Source organism: Trematomus bernacchii, unplaced genomic scaffold (assembly GCF_902827165.1).
Source record: "Trematomus bernacchii unplaced genomic scaffold, fTreBer1.1, whole genome shotgun sequence".
NCBI classification, from domain to species: Eukaryota; Metazoa; Chordata; class Actinopteri; order Perciformes; family Nototheniidae; genus Trematomus; species Trematomus bernacchii.
Genome location: NW_022987547.1, coordinates 10,474,175 through 10,491,183, shown reverse-complemented (window position 1 = coordinate 10,491,183; position 17,009 = coordinate 10,474,175). Strand labels below are relative to the sequence as shown.

The 17,009-nt window shown below is 41.1% G+C and overlaps 2 protein-coding genes, 1 long non-coding RNA gene and 10 other non-coding genes across 13 annotated transcripts; all 13 read left to right on the top strand.

Moving 5' to 3' along the window:
- Nucleotides 1-819: 819 nt before the first annotated feature.
- On the top strand, nt 820-3,007 carry LOC117476438 (60S ribosomal protein L7a; the record flags this gene model as incomplete). The annotated part of the gene is made up of 7 exons (XM_034122991.1): nt 820-943; nt 1,137-1,286; nt 1,496-1,636; nt 1,886-1,965; nt 2,221-2,351; nt 2,688-2,757; nt 2,868-3,007. Coding segments are annotated over 7 exons (801 nt in total), but the record flags the coding sequence as incomplete, so codon positions are not given.
- On the top strand, nt 989-1,062 carry LOC117476842. Its single transcript, XR_004555293.1, has one exon. It is a non-coding gene; the product is annotated as a small nucleolar RNA SNORD24 (small nucleolar RNA).
- On the top strand, nt 1,349-1,418 carry LOC117476848. The gene has a single exon (XR_004555299.1). It is a non-coding gene; the product is annotated as a small nucleolar RNA SNORD24 (small nucleolar RNA).
- On the top strand, nt 1,735-1,802 carry LOC117476839. Its single transcript, XR_004555290.1, has one exon. It is a non-coding gene; the product is annotated as a small nucleolar RNA SNORD36 (small nucleolar RNA).
- LOC117476838 lies at nt 2,009-2,082 on the top strand. Its single transcript, XR_004555289.1, has one exon. It is a non-coding gene; the product is annotated as a small nucleolar RNA SNORD36 (small nucleolar RNA).
- A 5,239-nt stretch (nt 3,008-8,246) lies between the features above and the next one.
- On the top strand, nt 8,247-8,321 carry LOC117476845. The gene has a single exon (XR_004555296.1). It is a non-coding gene; the product is annotated as a small nucleolar RNA SNORD24 (small nucleolar RNA).
- Nucleotides 8,322-8,963: 642 nt separating this feature from the next.
- On the top strand, nt 8,964-9,038 carry LOC117476844. The gene has a single exon (XR_004555295.1). It is a non-coding gene; the product is annotated as a small nucleolar RNA SNORD24 (small nucleolar RNA).
- Nucleotides 9,039-9,233: 195 nt separating this feature from the next.
- Nucleotides 9,234-10,351, top strand: LOC117476651 (60S ribosomal protein L7a-like). The gene is made up of 4 exons (XM_034123332.1): nt 9,234-9,258; nt 9,574-9,630; nt 9,822-9,971; nt 10,180-10,351. Exons 1-4 carry the CDS (start codon nt 9,234-9,236, stop codon nt 10,326-10,328), a joined length of 381 nt encoding a protein of 126 aa, XP_033979223.1. The 3' UTR covers nt 10,329-10,351.
- LOC117476841 lies at nt 9,676-9,749 on the top strand. The gene has a single exon (XR_004555292.1). It is a non-coding gene; the product is annotated as a small nucleolar RNA SNORD24 (small nucleolar RNA).
- On the top strand, nt 10,034-10,103 carry LOC117476847. The gene has a single exon (XR_004555298.1). It is a non-coding gene; the product is annotated as a small nucleolar RNA SNORD24 (small nucleolar RNA).
- A 65-nt stretch (nt 10,352-10,416) lies between the features above and the next one.
- On the top strand, nt 10,417-10,484 carry LOC117476852. Its single transcript, XR_004555303.1, has one exon. It is a non-coding gene; the product is annotated as a small nucleolar RNA SNORD36 (small nucleolar RNA).
- Nucleotides 10,438-11,370, top strand: LOC117476436. Its single transcript, XR_004555270.1, has 3 exons — nt 10,438-10,644; nt 10,870-10,935; nt 11,248-11,370. It is a non-coding gene; the product is annotated as an uncharacterized LOC117476436 (long non-coding RNA).
- LOC117476849 lies at nt 10,705-10,780 on the top strand. Its single transcript, XR_004555300.1, has one exon. It is a non-coding gene; the product is annotated as a small nucleolar RNA SNORD36 (small nucleolar RNA).
- Nucleotides 11,371-17,009: the final 5,639 nt, after the last annotated feature.

Genomic DNA, 17,009 nt, shown 5'->3' with positions numbered 1-17,009 from the left:
GTGTTGTTTTCGGGTAAAACTTGGTTAAGTGGAAGCTAGTCTAGTCGGTACGAATATCACCGCGACAGAAGCTAACTCTGGTTAGCACGCTTGTTTTCAGGAGCAGTTTTGCTGTTATTAAGCATTTTCCAAACACGTTTGAGCTAGTAGTACTACCCTTGCTGACTTTAATTAATATTGTGACTAAAGTAAGTGCACTGGGACGTGTAACTTGTATCCTGGTGATATACCCGGTAGTTTTGAGATAGCTTAAGGGCCTGAGCAGTGCTTCTGTTTGCTTGAATGGTAACGTTACAGTTAATAGTCATGGGTCAACTCTAGTCCACGTTTTAGTGACTTTGGTGGCTTGTTAGTGATGCAATGTGAGATTGTCTTTGTGTATTTTGAGTGTCTTGGTTGTTTAAAGTATAGCTCTTCAGTGGTGGCGGCTAAGCTAATAGCATCCACTGTAACTGTATGGCATGCTGACTGTAGACCAGTCAACATGGAGATTTTACGAACTGCATTCAGGGCACTGTTTTGGAGACTAACTCCTACATGTAGACTTAACATTGACAACTTGCTGGTCTTCAGATTTGACTTAAACTGTATAGTGGAGAAAATAGTTGTAAGGAGGATAACCTGCATGCTTAGCAATTGATGCTAAAGCCATGTTATGTTAATCAGAGCTGAAGTTATTGCTCTATTTAAAGCTGAACAATGCCTAAAGAGTCTAACGACTGTCTTAGTAGGATAATGCACGCAAATCTTGAGGCTTTAATTGTGTAGTGTGTTTGTATGTTGTACTTCAATGCATCCTAACACTTGCTTTCTTTTTGACAGCCTAAGGGAAAGAAGCCTAAGGGGAAGAAGGTGGCACCTGCCCCTTCAGTGGCCAGGAAACATGAGGCCAAAAAGGTAGTCAACCCCCTCTTCGAGAAGAGGCCAAAGAACTTTGGCATTGGTGAGTAACCATAGGTTGAGTTTTGTAAGAACTAAGGTACTACTGTGCAGATGATGTAAAGAATATTTGCTATCTTAAGAACATTGAAGACAATTTTAATCACCAAGATCGCTGATGCACTTAAGCTTTAGAATGAGGAAAAAGTCCTTCTCTTAATTCCAGATACTGATCAATATTGCATTTTTTCCCACAGGCCAGGACATCCAGCCCAAGCGTGATTTGACCCGCTTTGTGAAATGGCCTCGTTACATCCGCCTGCAGAGGCAGCGCTCCATCCTCTACAAGCGTCTGAAGGTTCCCCCTGCAATCAACCAGTTCACCCAGGCTCTGGACCGTCAGACCGGTGAGTTGAGAACTGTTTCAGCTAATACATGGCTGCTTGGTCCTTAACACAATTTGTAGCTTTGCAGATGATGTTAATAATATTTGCTATCTGAACGTCTGTGCTGACATTCCCACCAAGATCACTGATGCAGTTACTCTAAGTTATATCCACTTGTAATGCTGAACCAAGTGTGGCTGTAGCTGATGTTCTCTAATGTTCCTCCTCAGCCACACAGCTGTTCAAGCTGGCCCACAAGTACAGGCCAGAGACCAAGCAGGAGAAGAAGCAGAGGCTGCTGGCCCGCGCTGAGCTGAAGGCTGCTGGGAAGGGAGACACCCCGACCAAGAGGCCCCCTGTCCTCCGTGCTGGTGAGTAACAGAGTAAAGGTGTAGATGAAGACACAATCAATTATAGTATTATTAGTTAGTTTGGACTTTCCTATGAGGTCTTCTAAAATGTGGCCTTGATGCAATGATGACACGAATTTCTTCAACTGATTGCCTGATGCTTTTGAGCTTTTTAACCCTGAGCATTGGCCAAAGTAAAAAAGAATGTAACTGGTGGGATATGAAGGGTGTTTTCTGGTTGGAAAGTTAAATGTTCCTATTACTCTACAGGTGTGAACACTGTCACCTCTCTGGTGGAGAGCAAGAAGGCCCAGCTCGTCATCATTGCCCACGATGTGGATCCAATTGAGGTAAGCATTTTTATTTTAACAGTTGAGTCTAGAAAGTGGTCACTAGCAATGATGAATGAATTTCTTCACCTGAATCCTCTATGTGGATCAAACTTGAGCTTTTTAACCCTGAGCAGAGACCACAAACTGCAAGAATGCATGTTGACATTTGTTGTGGACATCAGTTTGTCAACTTCAACTTTTTTGAATTCTCAAGCATAACATAGAGTTTTCCATTTGTTCCTAAAACGTTCCTGTTGCTCCCTGCTTTTCCAGCTCGTCGTCTTCCTTCCCGCTCTGTGCCGTAAGATGGGCGTCCCGTACTGTATCGTGAAGGGCAAGGCTAGACTGGGCAGACTGGTGCACAGAAAGACCTGCACTTCAGTCGCCATCACACAGACAAACCCGTAAGTGTGCACATGTTGTGTTTAAAATATAAGATTTGCCAGTTTAATCGCACAGCTGACTAAAGTTGCTGCATTATAGTAACGTTACTTAATCATTTCTACATGGATGTATCCCTTGCTGTTGTTTGAGTAGTTCATAGTTTTTTATTGCAGTCCTCTACCAGTTTGTTTCCAAAGTAGTCTTGACTGCAAATGTTGACTAATTTTAAGTTCTTACATGTTTATAAAATAATAATGTAGATGAATGCACCGTATTTAAGTCAACATGATCATTACATTTGTCATTCTTTTTAGCTCCGTTTCAGCTCCGTATTAACTGACTTTGTTCTCTTCCAGTGAGGATAAAGGTGCACTTGCCAAGCTTGTGGAAGCCATCAAGACCAACTACAATGACAGATATGAGGAGGTAAGAATTCCATTTAGTAAACTTTTAAAAGTCTATCCATGAGTCAAATTGTACTTGAGTATAAAGAGCAATGTGCACCGTTTTAATCCTTATTCTAACTTGTTTTCCAGATCCGTCGTCACTGGGGAGGTGGTATCATGGGCCCCAAATCCACAGCCCGCATTGCCAAGCTGGAGAAGGCAAAGGCCAAGGAACTGGCCACCAAGCTTGGTTAAACTATTTGGAATAAAAAATGTATGTCCTAAAAGACTGTCTTTTGTTGTTGTTACTAAATATACAGTACTTTGGAATCAAAATGCATCTGTAGATTCATTTACTGCAGTGATGAGTTGGTTCTGTTGGCTCACCAATAAGATCCTTACAGCATTTATTTTCCCTCAGTAAGGCATGAAAAGATAAAAATTGGGACACATGATGATTTTTATAAAGCTGCAAAGGCAGTCATGACTTGATTCATTGGTTTTAAAAATGTATTTAAAGGGGAAGATGAAACTTCAAACAATGTTACGGATTTTTAATTTTAGGACAGGATGCATACAAATGTGCCTCTTCAAAATCCTAAAAGTTTCCAACTTTCTTGACACACATACGAGGAATTTCTAACATGGCTGGTTTTATGTAACCATATTTAAAGATATGTAGAATAGATGAATCAAATGCTAAAAAACTTCATTGAATTTATGCTGCCATGATTAAATGGTATTGAGTAATTCACTTGTGTACAATCAATACATGCAGTACTAGACACTTTATATTAAGATTTATATGGTGTATATGTGATTTACATTTTCTTTTATGAATACTATATAGTTGAAAGGAGCCCAGTGTCATCAATCGGGTTAATTGCTAGGTGCATTCAACATACAAATAATTTGCTTTAGTGTTATGGTGCTTATAAATGTATGCCTATTAAAAGCAAAGTTCTGAAAAGGATAACTATAAAAATATGTTCACTTTGCCATAATCAAAATGGAATTTTCTACATTGTATATTAATACTCGACATCAAAACTATAAAAGAACACATGGAACTATCTAGTAAACAAAACAATCCAGAATATGATTTATATTTTAGATTCTTTAAATTAGCCCCCTTTTGCCTTGACAGCTTTGCACACTCTTGGCTTCATGAGGTCGTCACCTGGAATGGTTTTCCAACAGTCTGGACGGACTTCCCAGAGGAGCTGAGCACTTGTTGGCTGCTTTTCCTTCACTGCGTGCGGTCCAACTGATCTAAAACCATCTCAATTGGGTTGAGGTCGGTGATTGTAAAGTAAGGCCAGGTCATCCGACGCAGCACTTGCATGTGCCTTGAATTTAGAATAAATCACCAGCAAAGCTCCCCCACCATCACACTTCCTCCTCCATGCTTCACGGTGGGAGCCACACATGCAGAAACAATCCGATCACCTTCTCTGCTTCTCACAATTGACACGGCGGTTGGAACTTGGAACCAAAAATCTCAAATTTGGCAGTTTCATCATAGCGTTCGATGGTTATTGCGACTGCACTTGAGGATACATTTAAAGTTCTTGAAATGTTCCGGATCGACTGGCCTTCATTTCTTAACGTGATGATGGACGGTCTTTTCTCTTTACTGAGTTGAGTGGTTCTTGCCATTATGGATTAAAACAGTAGTCAAATAGGGCTTTCCACTGAGCACTAACCCTACCTCTGCACAACACAACTGATGGCCTCAACACCTTAAGAGGGCAAGTCATTCCACAAATTGCCTCTTGACAAGGCACACGTGTTCATTGAAAACCATTCCAGGTGACGACCTCATGAAGCTGACTGAGAGAAGCCAAGAGTGTGCAAAGCTGTCATCAAGGCAAAAGGGGGATACTTTGAAGAATCTAAAATAAAAATTATATTCTGGATTTCTTAACACTTTTTATTTACCAGATAATTACATATGTGTTGTTTCATAGTTTTGATGTCTTCAGTATTAAAAGTAGAAACAAATTAAAATAAACAAACCATTGAATGAGAAGGTGTGTCCAAACTTCTGACTCGTACTGAATGTACAAACTCAGACTTTCCAGCTTGAAGCATGTTTGTATTGCAATAGTAGATGATTAATGTACCATTTTTAAACCCTTAAATTCACTGGCAAAAATGCTGTTGATGCTACAAATTACTCACTGGAAAACAAAATGTATATTAGCCTCCGTAAGTTAACTACAAATAAAAAAAAAAACAAGAGCTGGGGGAATAGTACAATAGACTGTACATGTACAGTGGAGGAAATAAGTATTTGATCCCCTGCAGATTTTGTAAGTTTTCCCACTTACAAAGAAATTAACAGTCTGTCATTTTAATGGTAGGTTTATATAAACGGTGAGAAAATCCAGAAATTGACATTATATAAAAGATAAAAATTGATTTGCATTTAACTGTGGGAAATAAGTATTTGATCCCCTTGCAAAACATGTGTTAGTACTTGGTGGAGAAACCCTTGTTGGACGCACAGAGGTCAGACGCTTCTTGTAGTTGGTCACCAGGTTTGTGCACATCTCAGGAAGGATGTTGGTCCACTCCTCTCTGAAGATCCTCTCCAAATCCTTCAGGTTTTGAGGCTGATGCTTGGCCTCTGGAAGCTTCAGCTCCCTCCACAGATGTTCTATGGGATTAAGGTCCGGAGACTGGCTGGGCCACTCCCTCACCTAAATGTGCTTCTTCTTTAGCCTCTCCTGTGTTGCCTTGGCCGTATGTTCAGGGTCATTGTCCTGCTGGAAGACCAGGACCCATTTTCAGTGTCCTGGCTGAGGGAAGGAGGCTATCGGCCAAGATTTTACGGTACATGGCCCCATACATCCTCTCCTCGATGCAGGGAAGTCCTCCTGTCCCCTTAGCAGAGAAACACCCCCAAAGCATAATGTTTCCACCTCCATGCTTGACGGTGGGGATGGTGTTCTGGGGTTATAGTCAGCGTCTCTCTTCCTCCAAACACGGCGTGTCGAGTTGATGCCAAAGATCGCAATTTTGGTCTCATCTGACCACATCATCTTCTCCTAAGCCTTCTCTGAGTCATTCAGATGTTCGTTTACAAACTTCAGACGGGCCTTTCATGTTCTTCTTGAGCAGGGGGGCCTTCAGGCGCTGCAGGATTTGATCCATTATGGTGTAGTGTGTAAAACCAATAGTTTTCTAGGTGACTGTGGTCCCAGCTGCCTTGAGATCATTAACAAGTTCCTCCCGTGTAGTTCTTGGCTGATCCCTCACCTTTGTCATGATCATCAATACCCCACGGGGCGAGATCTTGTGTGGAGCCCCAGACCGAGGGTGATTGATGCTCATTTTCTGTTACTTCCATTTAGAAACACACACATTATTCTTCTGAATAATCGCACAAACAGTTGTCTCCTTCTCACCAAGCTGCTTTCTGGTGGTCTTGTATCCAATCCCAGCCTTGTGCAGTTCTACAATCTTATCCTTGAGGTCCTTAGACAGCTCTTTAGTCTTGCCCGTGGTGGAGAGATTGGAATCTGATTGATTGATTCTGTGGACAGTTGTCTTTTATACAGGTAACAAGTTGATATTAGGAGTACTTTTTTTTTTTTTTTTTTTTTTTTTTTTTTTTATAATGTTTTATTAATTTTTTTAATTTTAATTTTTTTTCTTTGAATGGAATGAATACCTATGGTGATAATTCAATGTAATACATCATTTTTATAGTCTGGTACCTGAAAAAGGTCAAATGGCACTGATGGAACCAGATAGACCCAAATGTGCCGAAAGCCTATTCCGCCTGGAACTTTTTTTTGCTAAATCTCTCTAAAAAGGTCAAATTTAACTTGTTTTGCCTCAATCTTGATACAGGGTACTTATTATTATGTTATAGTTTGGATTCCTAAAGCTTTTAGTCTACTAACCCATCATCCAAGGGTGGTTTTCACTATAAGTAATGGGTTTTTTGTAGGCGGAGGTAAGAATTTACCTTTTTTTACTATGTTCCATCTGAATTTACTCTGACTGAGAAAAATCTATATTGATTCTGACACTTCTACATCCAACTCACAGATGTAACCTTGCTTTGATAAAAGAAATTATTCATATAACCCTTTTAGAAGTGAAGTTGTAGTCATTTGTTTTGGGCATGTCATGAGCCTGAAACCTGAAAAACAGGCTCGGGGCTTAACAGGTTAAAAGAAGAGGACTTATGTTACCGTCTGTGGGAGCCAGAATTATTGTTGGTTGCAAGGGGATCAAATACTTATTTCCCACAGTTAAATGCAAATCTATTTTTATCTTTTATATAATGTCAATTTCTGGATTTTCTTTTTGATATTCTTACTCTCACTGTTTAAATAAACCTACCATTACAATTACAGACTGTTAATTTATTTGTAAGTGGGCAAACTTACAAAATCCGCAGGGGAGCAAATACTTATTTCCTCCACTGTAATTAGTAACACGTCTATCGCAATGACGTGTGTACACCGATAGGAGGCAGCAATGGACTAAACTGTGTCTAGTCTGCCCTAATTAAAAAGTAGAAGAAGAAGTGGGTATAAAGCTGACTCAAGCGAAAAAAATAGGAAAAGCTTGAGGTGAGTTCAAACTGACGGTTCATCTGTGATTTGTAATCTGTGTTCATCCTTGAATATGTGATTATTTATTAGTTTAAAATGTATCTATGACTTAAGTGAAGTTTTACCGGTTAATATTGTAGCTATTGGGTTATTTTGGGTTAAACGTGGTTAAGTTTAAGCTAGTTTTTCCTTCACGAGTAACACCGTGACTCTATCAGAAGCTAAAGCTAACATTTGTAAACTAACTTGATTTTAGAAACAGCTTTTTCACTCAATGAACTGCCAGTATTTAACCTGGTAACTCAACTTTACACAGGCTAAATGAATGTGCACCTTGTGTCGTGTGGTTTATCGACTACAGTTCCTCTGCACTAAATACTTAAACACGTGGGTTTTTTTTTTATCAGTTTGATTTTGGTATTAAAACGTATTTTCTTTTTCCACAGGCCAGGATATTCAGTCCATATTTCGTTTGACATGCTGTGCGAAATGGCCTCGGTACATCCACATGCAGGCTCTGGACTGCCAGACCGGTGAGTGGAGATAACCTTTCGGGCCTTAAAACAGAGCCTCTCTTAAGGCTGGCATAGTAGGATAAATGCCAAAGCCCATGCATACTTGTACATTTTGATAGGTGCAATAATCCATTTGATGTTATCCGTGCTTAATGTATTGCTCTTAAAAGTAGAATAATTGCCTCAAAAGGGTCTCATAAGTTTGGTATAGTAAGATAACACATTAAGAATACTTTGTGGAGGAAAATGTTAAGGCTTTCTTGTGTCAAGAAGTTTGTATTTTGATCTTTCATGCATCCTAACACTTGATCAATTTTTGACAGCCTAAGGGTAAGAAGCTGGCACCAAAGAAGTCAACCCCCTCTTCGAGAAGAGGCCAAAACACTTTGGCATTGGTGAGTAACCATAGGTTGAGTTTTGTAAGAACTAGGCTATAACTGTGCAGATGATGTAAAGAATATTTGCTATCTTAAGAACATTGAAGACAACTTTTAATCACCAAGATCGCTGATGCACTTAAGCTTTAGAACAAGAAAAGTCCTTTAATTCCAGATACTGATCAATATTAAATTGTTTCCCACAGACCAGGACATCCAGCCCAAGCGTGATTTGACCCGCTTTATGAAATGGCCTCTTTACATCCGCCTGGCCAGGATATTCAGTCCACATTTCATTTGACATGCTGTGCGAAATGGCCTCGGTACATCCGCATGCAGGCTCTGGACTGCCAGACCGGTGAGTGGAGATAACCTTTCGGGCCTTAAAACAGAGCCTCTCTTAAGGCTGGCATAGTAGGATAAATGCCAAAGCCCATGCATACTTGTACATTTTGATAGGTGCAATAATCCATTTGATGTTATCCGTGCTTAATGTATTGCTCTTAAAAGTAGAATAATTGCCTCAAAAGGGTCTCATAAGTTTGGTATAGTAAGATAACACATTAAGAATACTTTGTGGAGGAAAATGTTAAGGCTTTCTTGTGTCAAGAAGTTTGTATTTTGATCTTTCATGCATCCTAACACTTGATCAATTTTTGACAGCCTAAGGGTAAGAAGCTGGCACCAAAGAAGTCAACCCCCTCTTCGAGAAGAGGCCAAAACACTTTGGCATTGGTGAGTAACCATAGGTTGAGTTTTGTAAGAACTAGGCTATAACTGTGCAGATGATGTAAAGAATATTTGCTATCTTAAGAACATTGAAGACAACTTTTAATCACCAAGATCGCTGATGCACTTAAGCTTTAGAACAAGAAAAGTCCTTTAATTCCAGATACTGATCAATATTAAATTGTTTCCCACAGACCAGGACATCCAGCCCAAGCGTGATTTGACCCGCTTTATGAAATGGCCTCTTTACATCCGCCTGGCCAGGATATTCAGTCCACATTTCATTTGACATGCTGTGCGAAATGGCCTCGGTACATCCGCATGCAGGCTCTGGACTGCCAGACCGGTGAGTGGAGATAACCTACGTCTTTCCAAGGCCTTTCGGGCCTTAAAATAGAGTCTCTCTCAAGGCTGGCATAGTAGGATAAATGCCAAAGCCCATTTTTTGATAGGTGCACCGTGCAATAATCCATTTGATGTTATCAGTGCTGAATTTATTACTCTTAAAAGTATAATAATTGCCTCAAAGTGTCTCATAAGTTTGGCATAGTAAGATAACACATTAAGAATACATTGTGGAGGAAAATGTTAAGAAGTTTGTATTTTGATCTTTCATGCATCCTAACACTTGATTACTTTTTGACAGACTAAGGGTAAGAAGCTGGCACCAAAGAAGTCAACCCCCTCTTCGAGAAGAGGCCAAAGAACTTTGGCATTGGTGAGTAACCATAGGTTGAGTTTTGTAAGAACTACGCTACAACTGTGCAGATGATGTAAAGAATATTTGCTATCTTAAGAACATTGAAGACAATTTTAATCACCAAGATCGCTGATGCACTTAAGCTTTAGAACGAGAAAAGTCCTTTGCTTAATTCCAGATACTGATCAATATTGCATTTTTTCCCACAGGCCAGGACATCCAGCCCAAGCGTGATTTGACCCGCTTTGTGAAATGGCCTCGTTACATCCGCCTGCAGAGGCAGCGCTCCATCCTCTACAAGCGTCTGAAGGTTCCCCCTGCAATCAACCAGTTCACCCAGGCTCTGGACCGTCAGACCGGTGAGTTGAGAACTGTTTCAGCTAATACATGGCTGCTTGGTCCTTAACACAATTTGTAGCTTTGCAGATGATGTTAATAATATTTGCTATCTGAACGTCTGTGCTGACATTCCCACCAAGATCACTGATGCAGTTACTCTAAGTTATATCCACTTGTGATGCTGAACCAAGTGTGGCTGTAGCTGATGTTTTTAATGTTCCTCCTCAGCCACACAGCTGTTCAAGCTGGCCCACAAGTACAGGCCAGAGACCAAGCAGGAGAAGAAGCAGAGGCTGCTGGCCCGCGCTGAGCTGAAGGCTGCTGGGAAGGGAGACACCCCGACCAAGAGGCCCCCTGTCCTCCGTGCTGGTGAGTAACAGAGTAAAGGTGTAGATGACGACACAATCAATTATAGTATTATTAGTTAGTTTGGACTTTCCTGAGGTCTTCTAAAATGTGGCCTTGATGCAATGATGACACGAATTTCTTCAACTGATTGCCTGATGCTTTTGAGCTTTTTAACCCTGAGCATTGGCCAAAATAGTTTAAATATGTTCAAGAAAAAGGGAAGGTTGTTTGCAAGGAAGAAAATGATTGTATTTCTGCACTATTTTGCAGGTGAGAACACTGTCACCTCTGGAGAGCAAGAAGACCCAGCTCGTCATCATTTCTAACCATGTGGATCCAATTGAAGTAAGCTGATTGTGAATCATTTCTTTGGTACTAAAACAGTTGAGTCTAGAAAGTGGTCCCTAGCAATGATGTATGAATTTCTTCACCTGAATCCTCTATGTGGATCAAGCTTTCAAGCTTTTTAACCCTGAGCAGAGACTGCAAGCAAACATTATTTTTACATTTTAAGTTGCTACTTTGTTCTTAAAATACTAAAGTGTTCTCCTGTGCCCCCTGCTTTTTCAGCTAGTCTCTGGTCCATAGGCTGGCGCACAAAGACCTGACCATCAGTGGCCTTGTACAGAAAAACCTGTGAGTATGCTCCTTTTTTTTTTTAACAAATAAATGTTTATGCCTAAATAGATCTGCACTTAAGTCAACAAATTGGCAATTCCATCGACTGCCTATTTACTGAATTTTTTTTATAGACCAAACTAATTAATCAGGTAAAATGATAATAAAGGGTTAGTTGTAGATATAAACAATGTATCCCCATTATCATCAAGTTGACATCATCAGTTTAAAATCTGTTTACTGTGTAAAAAGTTTCTACGAGAGTCACACTTATTTTATACAAGGAACACTATCCATCATTTTTAATCATTTATCCGACTTTATTTCCAGATCCGCGGTCACAGGTGAGGTGGCATGGAGATCCTCTTCTGTGAAACCGGCTCCAGTGTTTGTTTGGGAGGCGCTCTACATGGAGAAGACTTCCCTTAGGATAAAGCTTATGGTTGGGGCTTGCCACAAACATCCTCCTAGATTCTTTATTTTATAAATGTCCACATTATGGTTTTTGTCATTTGGATTGTTTGTTATAATTCTATGTCTGAACATTTTGACGTTCATGTGTGATTTGATGTTAAACTGTTTGAATTAATAAACAATGTATCTAAAGAAAACGTGTCTGTCATTTGAATATTACAAATATTTTGGTATGCTATTCTACATTAATTTGTAGGTGAATGTTGGAGAAATACTCTTCAGATTGAGTTGCAATTAGTGTAAATGTATTGCATATCAAATTGTCCTTTAAATAACTTTATACTTGAACCCCTACCTCAAGAAAAGGGATAATAACACTGCCTGAGCATTTTAAGACATTTAGAATATGTTGCCACTTAAGATGCTATTTTCAAATTAGGTTTATTGAATATGGGGCCACTAGCATTTCCTAATTGTCATTGGATTGGTGACATTTACAAAAATAAAAATGTCCAGATGTTTTTGGAAGTGTAGCATGCTACCATCTCGTCTGTTTTATACAGTGGTTGTATTTTCAATTTAACACTGAACCTCTTAAACACTCACATGCTGATGTTTTCAATGTAATCTGGATCTCCTGAAGCAAAAATGTTCTCTACAGAGAGAAATGAATTCTGTTGAAGTCATGTAACCACATGTTCCTCTGGCGCCACCCTCTGGTCAAACTTCGTATTTTCCAGCGGTTTTCCTGCCTTGTGATCCAAGAAAACTTCACATCCTCGGGTGTCTATAAACGTTATTGCATGTGTGCAGAACCCATCCTTTTCGGTTTTCATTCAAACCAGAAGTACTTAATTGATATTATATTACAAAAAACCGAACTGCTTTGTTTCAGGCCAAACAACCTTCGCTATAATCACAACATACCACAGCCTGTCAGAGCTGTTTCCTCACTATACTTGTGTGTAAACTACATTTCTACATAATTGATTCTTATAGTGTATCTAGATTTGTGTTGGTGGAAAATGTAGAGATAATATAGTGAAGTGTGTATCTTTCTCTAATAGTTTTACTTCCTGAAAGAAAAAAAAATGTGTTCTGTGTTTTACAAATAGTCCAAAGACTCAGTGCTTAGCAGACTTAGCTGCATTTTAGCCACTATATTTTATGAGACCTGCGATCAATACATCATTTTAAAAAGCTTCGCAGTATACCAACATCACTGAAGTTAAAAAAACAAACATCTGACAACAGAAAGATTGACTTTAGACTGGTCCGGGTGTTTTATTGAAGTCAACAACAAACAGTGACAGTGAGAGATCTTGGCGGCAGAGAGTGCTCAGTGGAGCGCTCAGATGATGGCTCTGGTCTGCACCCACTCAGACCCAGGACTTCCAGAGACAAGAGAGGAGTCCTGTCCTGAAACAAGAAGACAATATGTGTTTTCTCTTTGCATTATGTAAGAGTTCAGCATATGTCAACTCTTTAAGTGGCTATTGCTTTTGTTGTAATGTTAAAATACTTACATAGAGCTCTCTTGCAGAGGTAAGCCTGGATTTGCTGCAGGAACACTGTGTCTCTGTGAGAAATTAATGAAAAGTGTTCAGAGTAAAATACAATGAGCAACAATTTGAATTATAAAAAAGCTAAATTGAAACTTGCAGGATATGTCTCTGAATGTTTTCATTGATTATTACCTCGGTCTGTTCTCTCCTGCAGGTCTGCATTTCCTTTTGAGTCGTCAAGGTAACCCTGCATGTGGTGCACTTTATGTCAGTCTGAAGCTCACACTCACCTTTACTGCACGGGGAACAGCAGGAGCTCAGGTGGTGGAGTGCAGAGAGAAATATACATAATGGTTAGTTAAAATAAAATGGCTGAATATCGATGCATGTATGAATGAGTGTAGCTTACAGGATGCAGATAGTTTACATAAAACGTTACATTTGCTGTTCTTTTTTATATCCTACTACTCTACTGTTTTTCTATCCTCAGTGTATCGCAGCAGCTCAGGTGGTGGAGGAAAGAAAGGAAAAATATATGAAATGAGTAAAACATATAATATTTCAATTTTTAATCAATGATATCACATAGAGAACTAGTTTACACAACAACATTATTTTCTCTATGTTGAGTCAGAAGCTCGTTCTTACCTTGATGTCCACAGAGAATGGCTGCAACCTCAAAGAGAAACTTGAATTAGTGTTGATATAAAGGCAAACAAGAGAAGCATATACAGTGGATTTCTTTTTAGTTTGAGTCAGCGTTTATCTGTGAATTACTGAACAAGTGATATTCTATAAACAATTAGATTTCGCATTCAGTTTTTAGGAACGTTACATGATAATACTTTCTGTGTTTTTATAGTATAGACTATTCCAGGACCCTTTCTCTACAGGACAGAAGCTCATACTTATCTTTGTTGTCTTCGGTGAACAACAGCATCTCAGTTAGTGGAGTTAGAAAAGAGTGAAGTAAGGAAAAAGATGGTTAGTAACACAAATTATCTCTGAATTATTGAATATTAAAAATATAATATATTGTATATGGTTACTGTACCTTTTTTGGCCAAATTAAAGGGACAGGAAGGATTGTTTGAGGTAATTCCCCATAGTCAGTGTATTACTTTCAGTAGATGGGGGTCGGCACGTCCCGAGTTCGTAAAAGAAGGCAGAGTTTGTGCATGGAAGTAAAGTCATGTACTGCCGTGTATAGGGGCTGCTTGGTGAATCCAAACTAGCGAGTTCAAGTCACACAATTACATAAACTAACCAACAGACTGTGGCAACGGTAGACCAGCAGCTCCTGTGTTCTGTGAGGTAAAAATGACTGTTTTGTGAATGAAGTGTGGTGGCTTTTAAGAAAGAATAGATAGTTGCTTCACTTTCCCGTTGGAAAGGGAAGGTATACTGGGTTAAATATTCTAAATATTGCATTGCTCAAACATGAATTTGCTTCTTTTTGTTTTGGTGGGCCTTTCTTTCAGGTGGCTAAAAAATATTTTGCTGTTGTCCCGGCTCCATATAAACACTTTGCTTCGCTGTGGTGCTATATGGCCTTTCTGTTTCTTCAAACAGGGTGTGTGTTGACCACAATCTACTGTAGGTAAGACCCTGACTGTCTGTACATCCCCACTTCACACTATCCAAACTATCCCTTTAATAATTTTGAGCTGTGGAGAAAAAACATTCAGGAGGCTTCCTTATGAGATGCCTATTTTTTAGCAGGCTTAAATGAAATCTTATTTTTGGGAGGTTTTTTTTGTTCAATAAAGTCTGCTCATGTTTGATGTTATATATTTTGAAGGTGTCCAGTGCATTGCCTGTCAATTGGTGAGTAAAGGTGCTATGAGAGTCAAGTGCCATGTGTTCTCTTTGATTGTGTGGCTTTTCCTGCTTCTTCTTATGTCAGTGCAGTGGTTTCCAGTGATGTCTTTCGTTTGACCTTGAGAGCAACAGACAGCAGACTGCAGAGTCTTCCAGGACACACAGTGCTGTCAGCTTCACTGTGAGGGCATGACATGAGGGTTATTCAAGCAAACCCACCATCAAGGTGAAGGCTCCAAGGTCCAACGTCGATCCACCGTGCAAAGAAATGAGGAGATGGCACTCCAAAAACCCCTAATGCAAGACGCTTCCTGGGTTGTTGGCAGCCCCGCAAGACGCAGAGGCTACCTGGGGCTTTGCTTGCCCAGCCAGACGCAAAGGCCAGTCCCGCCATGTCGAAAAGTGTCAATCAAGTCAGAGCAAGACGCTACCTGGACCCGCCCCTGTGGAGAAAAAACATTCCTGAGGCATCCAAATGAGATGCTGGCTTAAATGAAATCAGAATATCGCGACGTTTGATGGTGTCCAGTGCATTGCCTAACAATTGGTGAGTAAAGGTGCTATGAGAGTCAAGTGCCATGTGTTCTCTTAGATTTTGTTGCCTTTTTCCTGCTTGTCCTTATGTCAGTGCAGTGGTTTCCAGTGATGTCTTTCGTTTGACCTTGAGAGCAACAGACTGCAGACTGCAGAGTCCTCCAGGACACACAGTGCTGTCAGCTTCACTGTGAGGGCATGACATGAGGGGTATTCAAGCAAACCCACCATCGAGGTGAAGGCTCCAAGGTCCAACGTAGATCCACTGTGCAACATTTTTTGTAGATGGCACACCAAAAATCCCCAGTCTAGGACGTTTCCTGGGTGTTTGCTAGCACCGCAAGACGCAGAGGCTACCAGGGGCTTTGCTTGCCCAGCCAGACGCAAAGGCCAGCCCCGACATTTAGAAAAAGGTCAATCAAATCAGTGCAAGACGCTTCCTGGACCCGCCCTGCCAGACGCAAAGGCTACCTGGAGCAGTGTCTGCCCACGGAATCAAAGAAAGAAAGATTGAGCTACAAATAATGAGATGGTACACCAAAGAAAATTCCATGGCAAGACGCGTCCTGGGTTGTTGGCAGCCCCGCAAGACGCAAAGGCTACCTGGGGCTATGCTTGCCCAGCCAGACGCAAAGGCCAGCCCCACTATTTAGAAAAGTGTCAATCAAGTAGGAGCAAGATGCTAACTGGATCTGCCACGCAAGACGCTAAGGCTACCAGCTGAATAATGTGGTCCTGCTGTGAAGAGGAAGAGATGGAGGGCAGGTATTGCTCTGATGTTACAAGTAGGATCAACCCAACCATGGCGGACTCAATCCTCGTCGCTGTCCTCTGACCACCGCGGCCTCTTCGCAGCAGACTCCTCCTCCTCACTGTCTTCCCTGCATCTTCTTGTGGAGCAGCCGGAGCGAGAACTTGAGGGAGATCCAGGAACGAGAGCGTCTTCGGGCTCCTCGGAGGAATCTTCAAGGAAGAGTGGCCCGATTTCCTCAACATCAAGAACAGGGATGTCGAGTCCGACGACGTCGATCTCTTCCTCTTCATCCTCATCCTCAGACGACTGCTCGTCCAAGTACCTGTGAAGATACTCATCAAGACCATCGTTATCAACATCATCTAAAGGATGTGCATCATGGGGAGGGTCAGCGTAAAGGGCAGTATGAGGGTAGGCAGGAGCAGCAGCAGCTTGAGGGTAAGCATAAGGTTCAGCGAAAGGAGAAGGAGCAGCGTGGGGGTAAGCATAACGATCAGCGTAAGGAGAAGGAGCAGCGTGGGGGTAAGCATAACGATCAGCGTAAGGAGAAGGAGCAGCGTGGGGGTAAGCATAACGATCAGCGTAAGGAGAAGGAGCAGCGTGGGGGTAAGCATAAGGATTAGAACAAGGAGCATAGTAAGGGGAGGGAACAGCATAAGGAACAGAATAAGGAACATAATAGGGAACAGCATAGGGAACGGCATAGGGAACAGCATAGGGAAGGGTGTAATAAACAGGAGAAGGAGCAGCAGGAGGGGGCTGCTCACTGTCTCCATTACCTCCATGAGGCTCAGCCTGAGCCTCCTGAAGCCCGTCCACAGCGGCCACCCCAACTGCGCCGAGCTCTTCCTCATCGACCTCAGGCAGGACCGGGTCATTGAGAGGAGTTGCAGCATCAGGGCGAGCGTTGGTCACAGGCCACAGGAAGCCACCTGAGGAACAAGACAGGTATTTGAAAAAAGTCACATTCTGCACTTCTATGAAACAAACCTAATCAGTTGGTCTAAAGTTAAACGCATCATTAATCAGTTAGTAGAAAAGCCACCACTTAACACTGCCCCCTC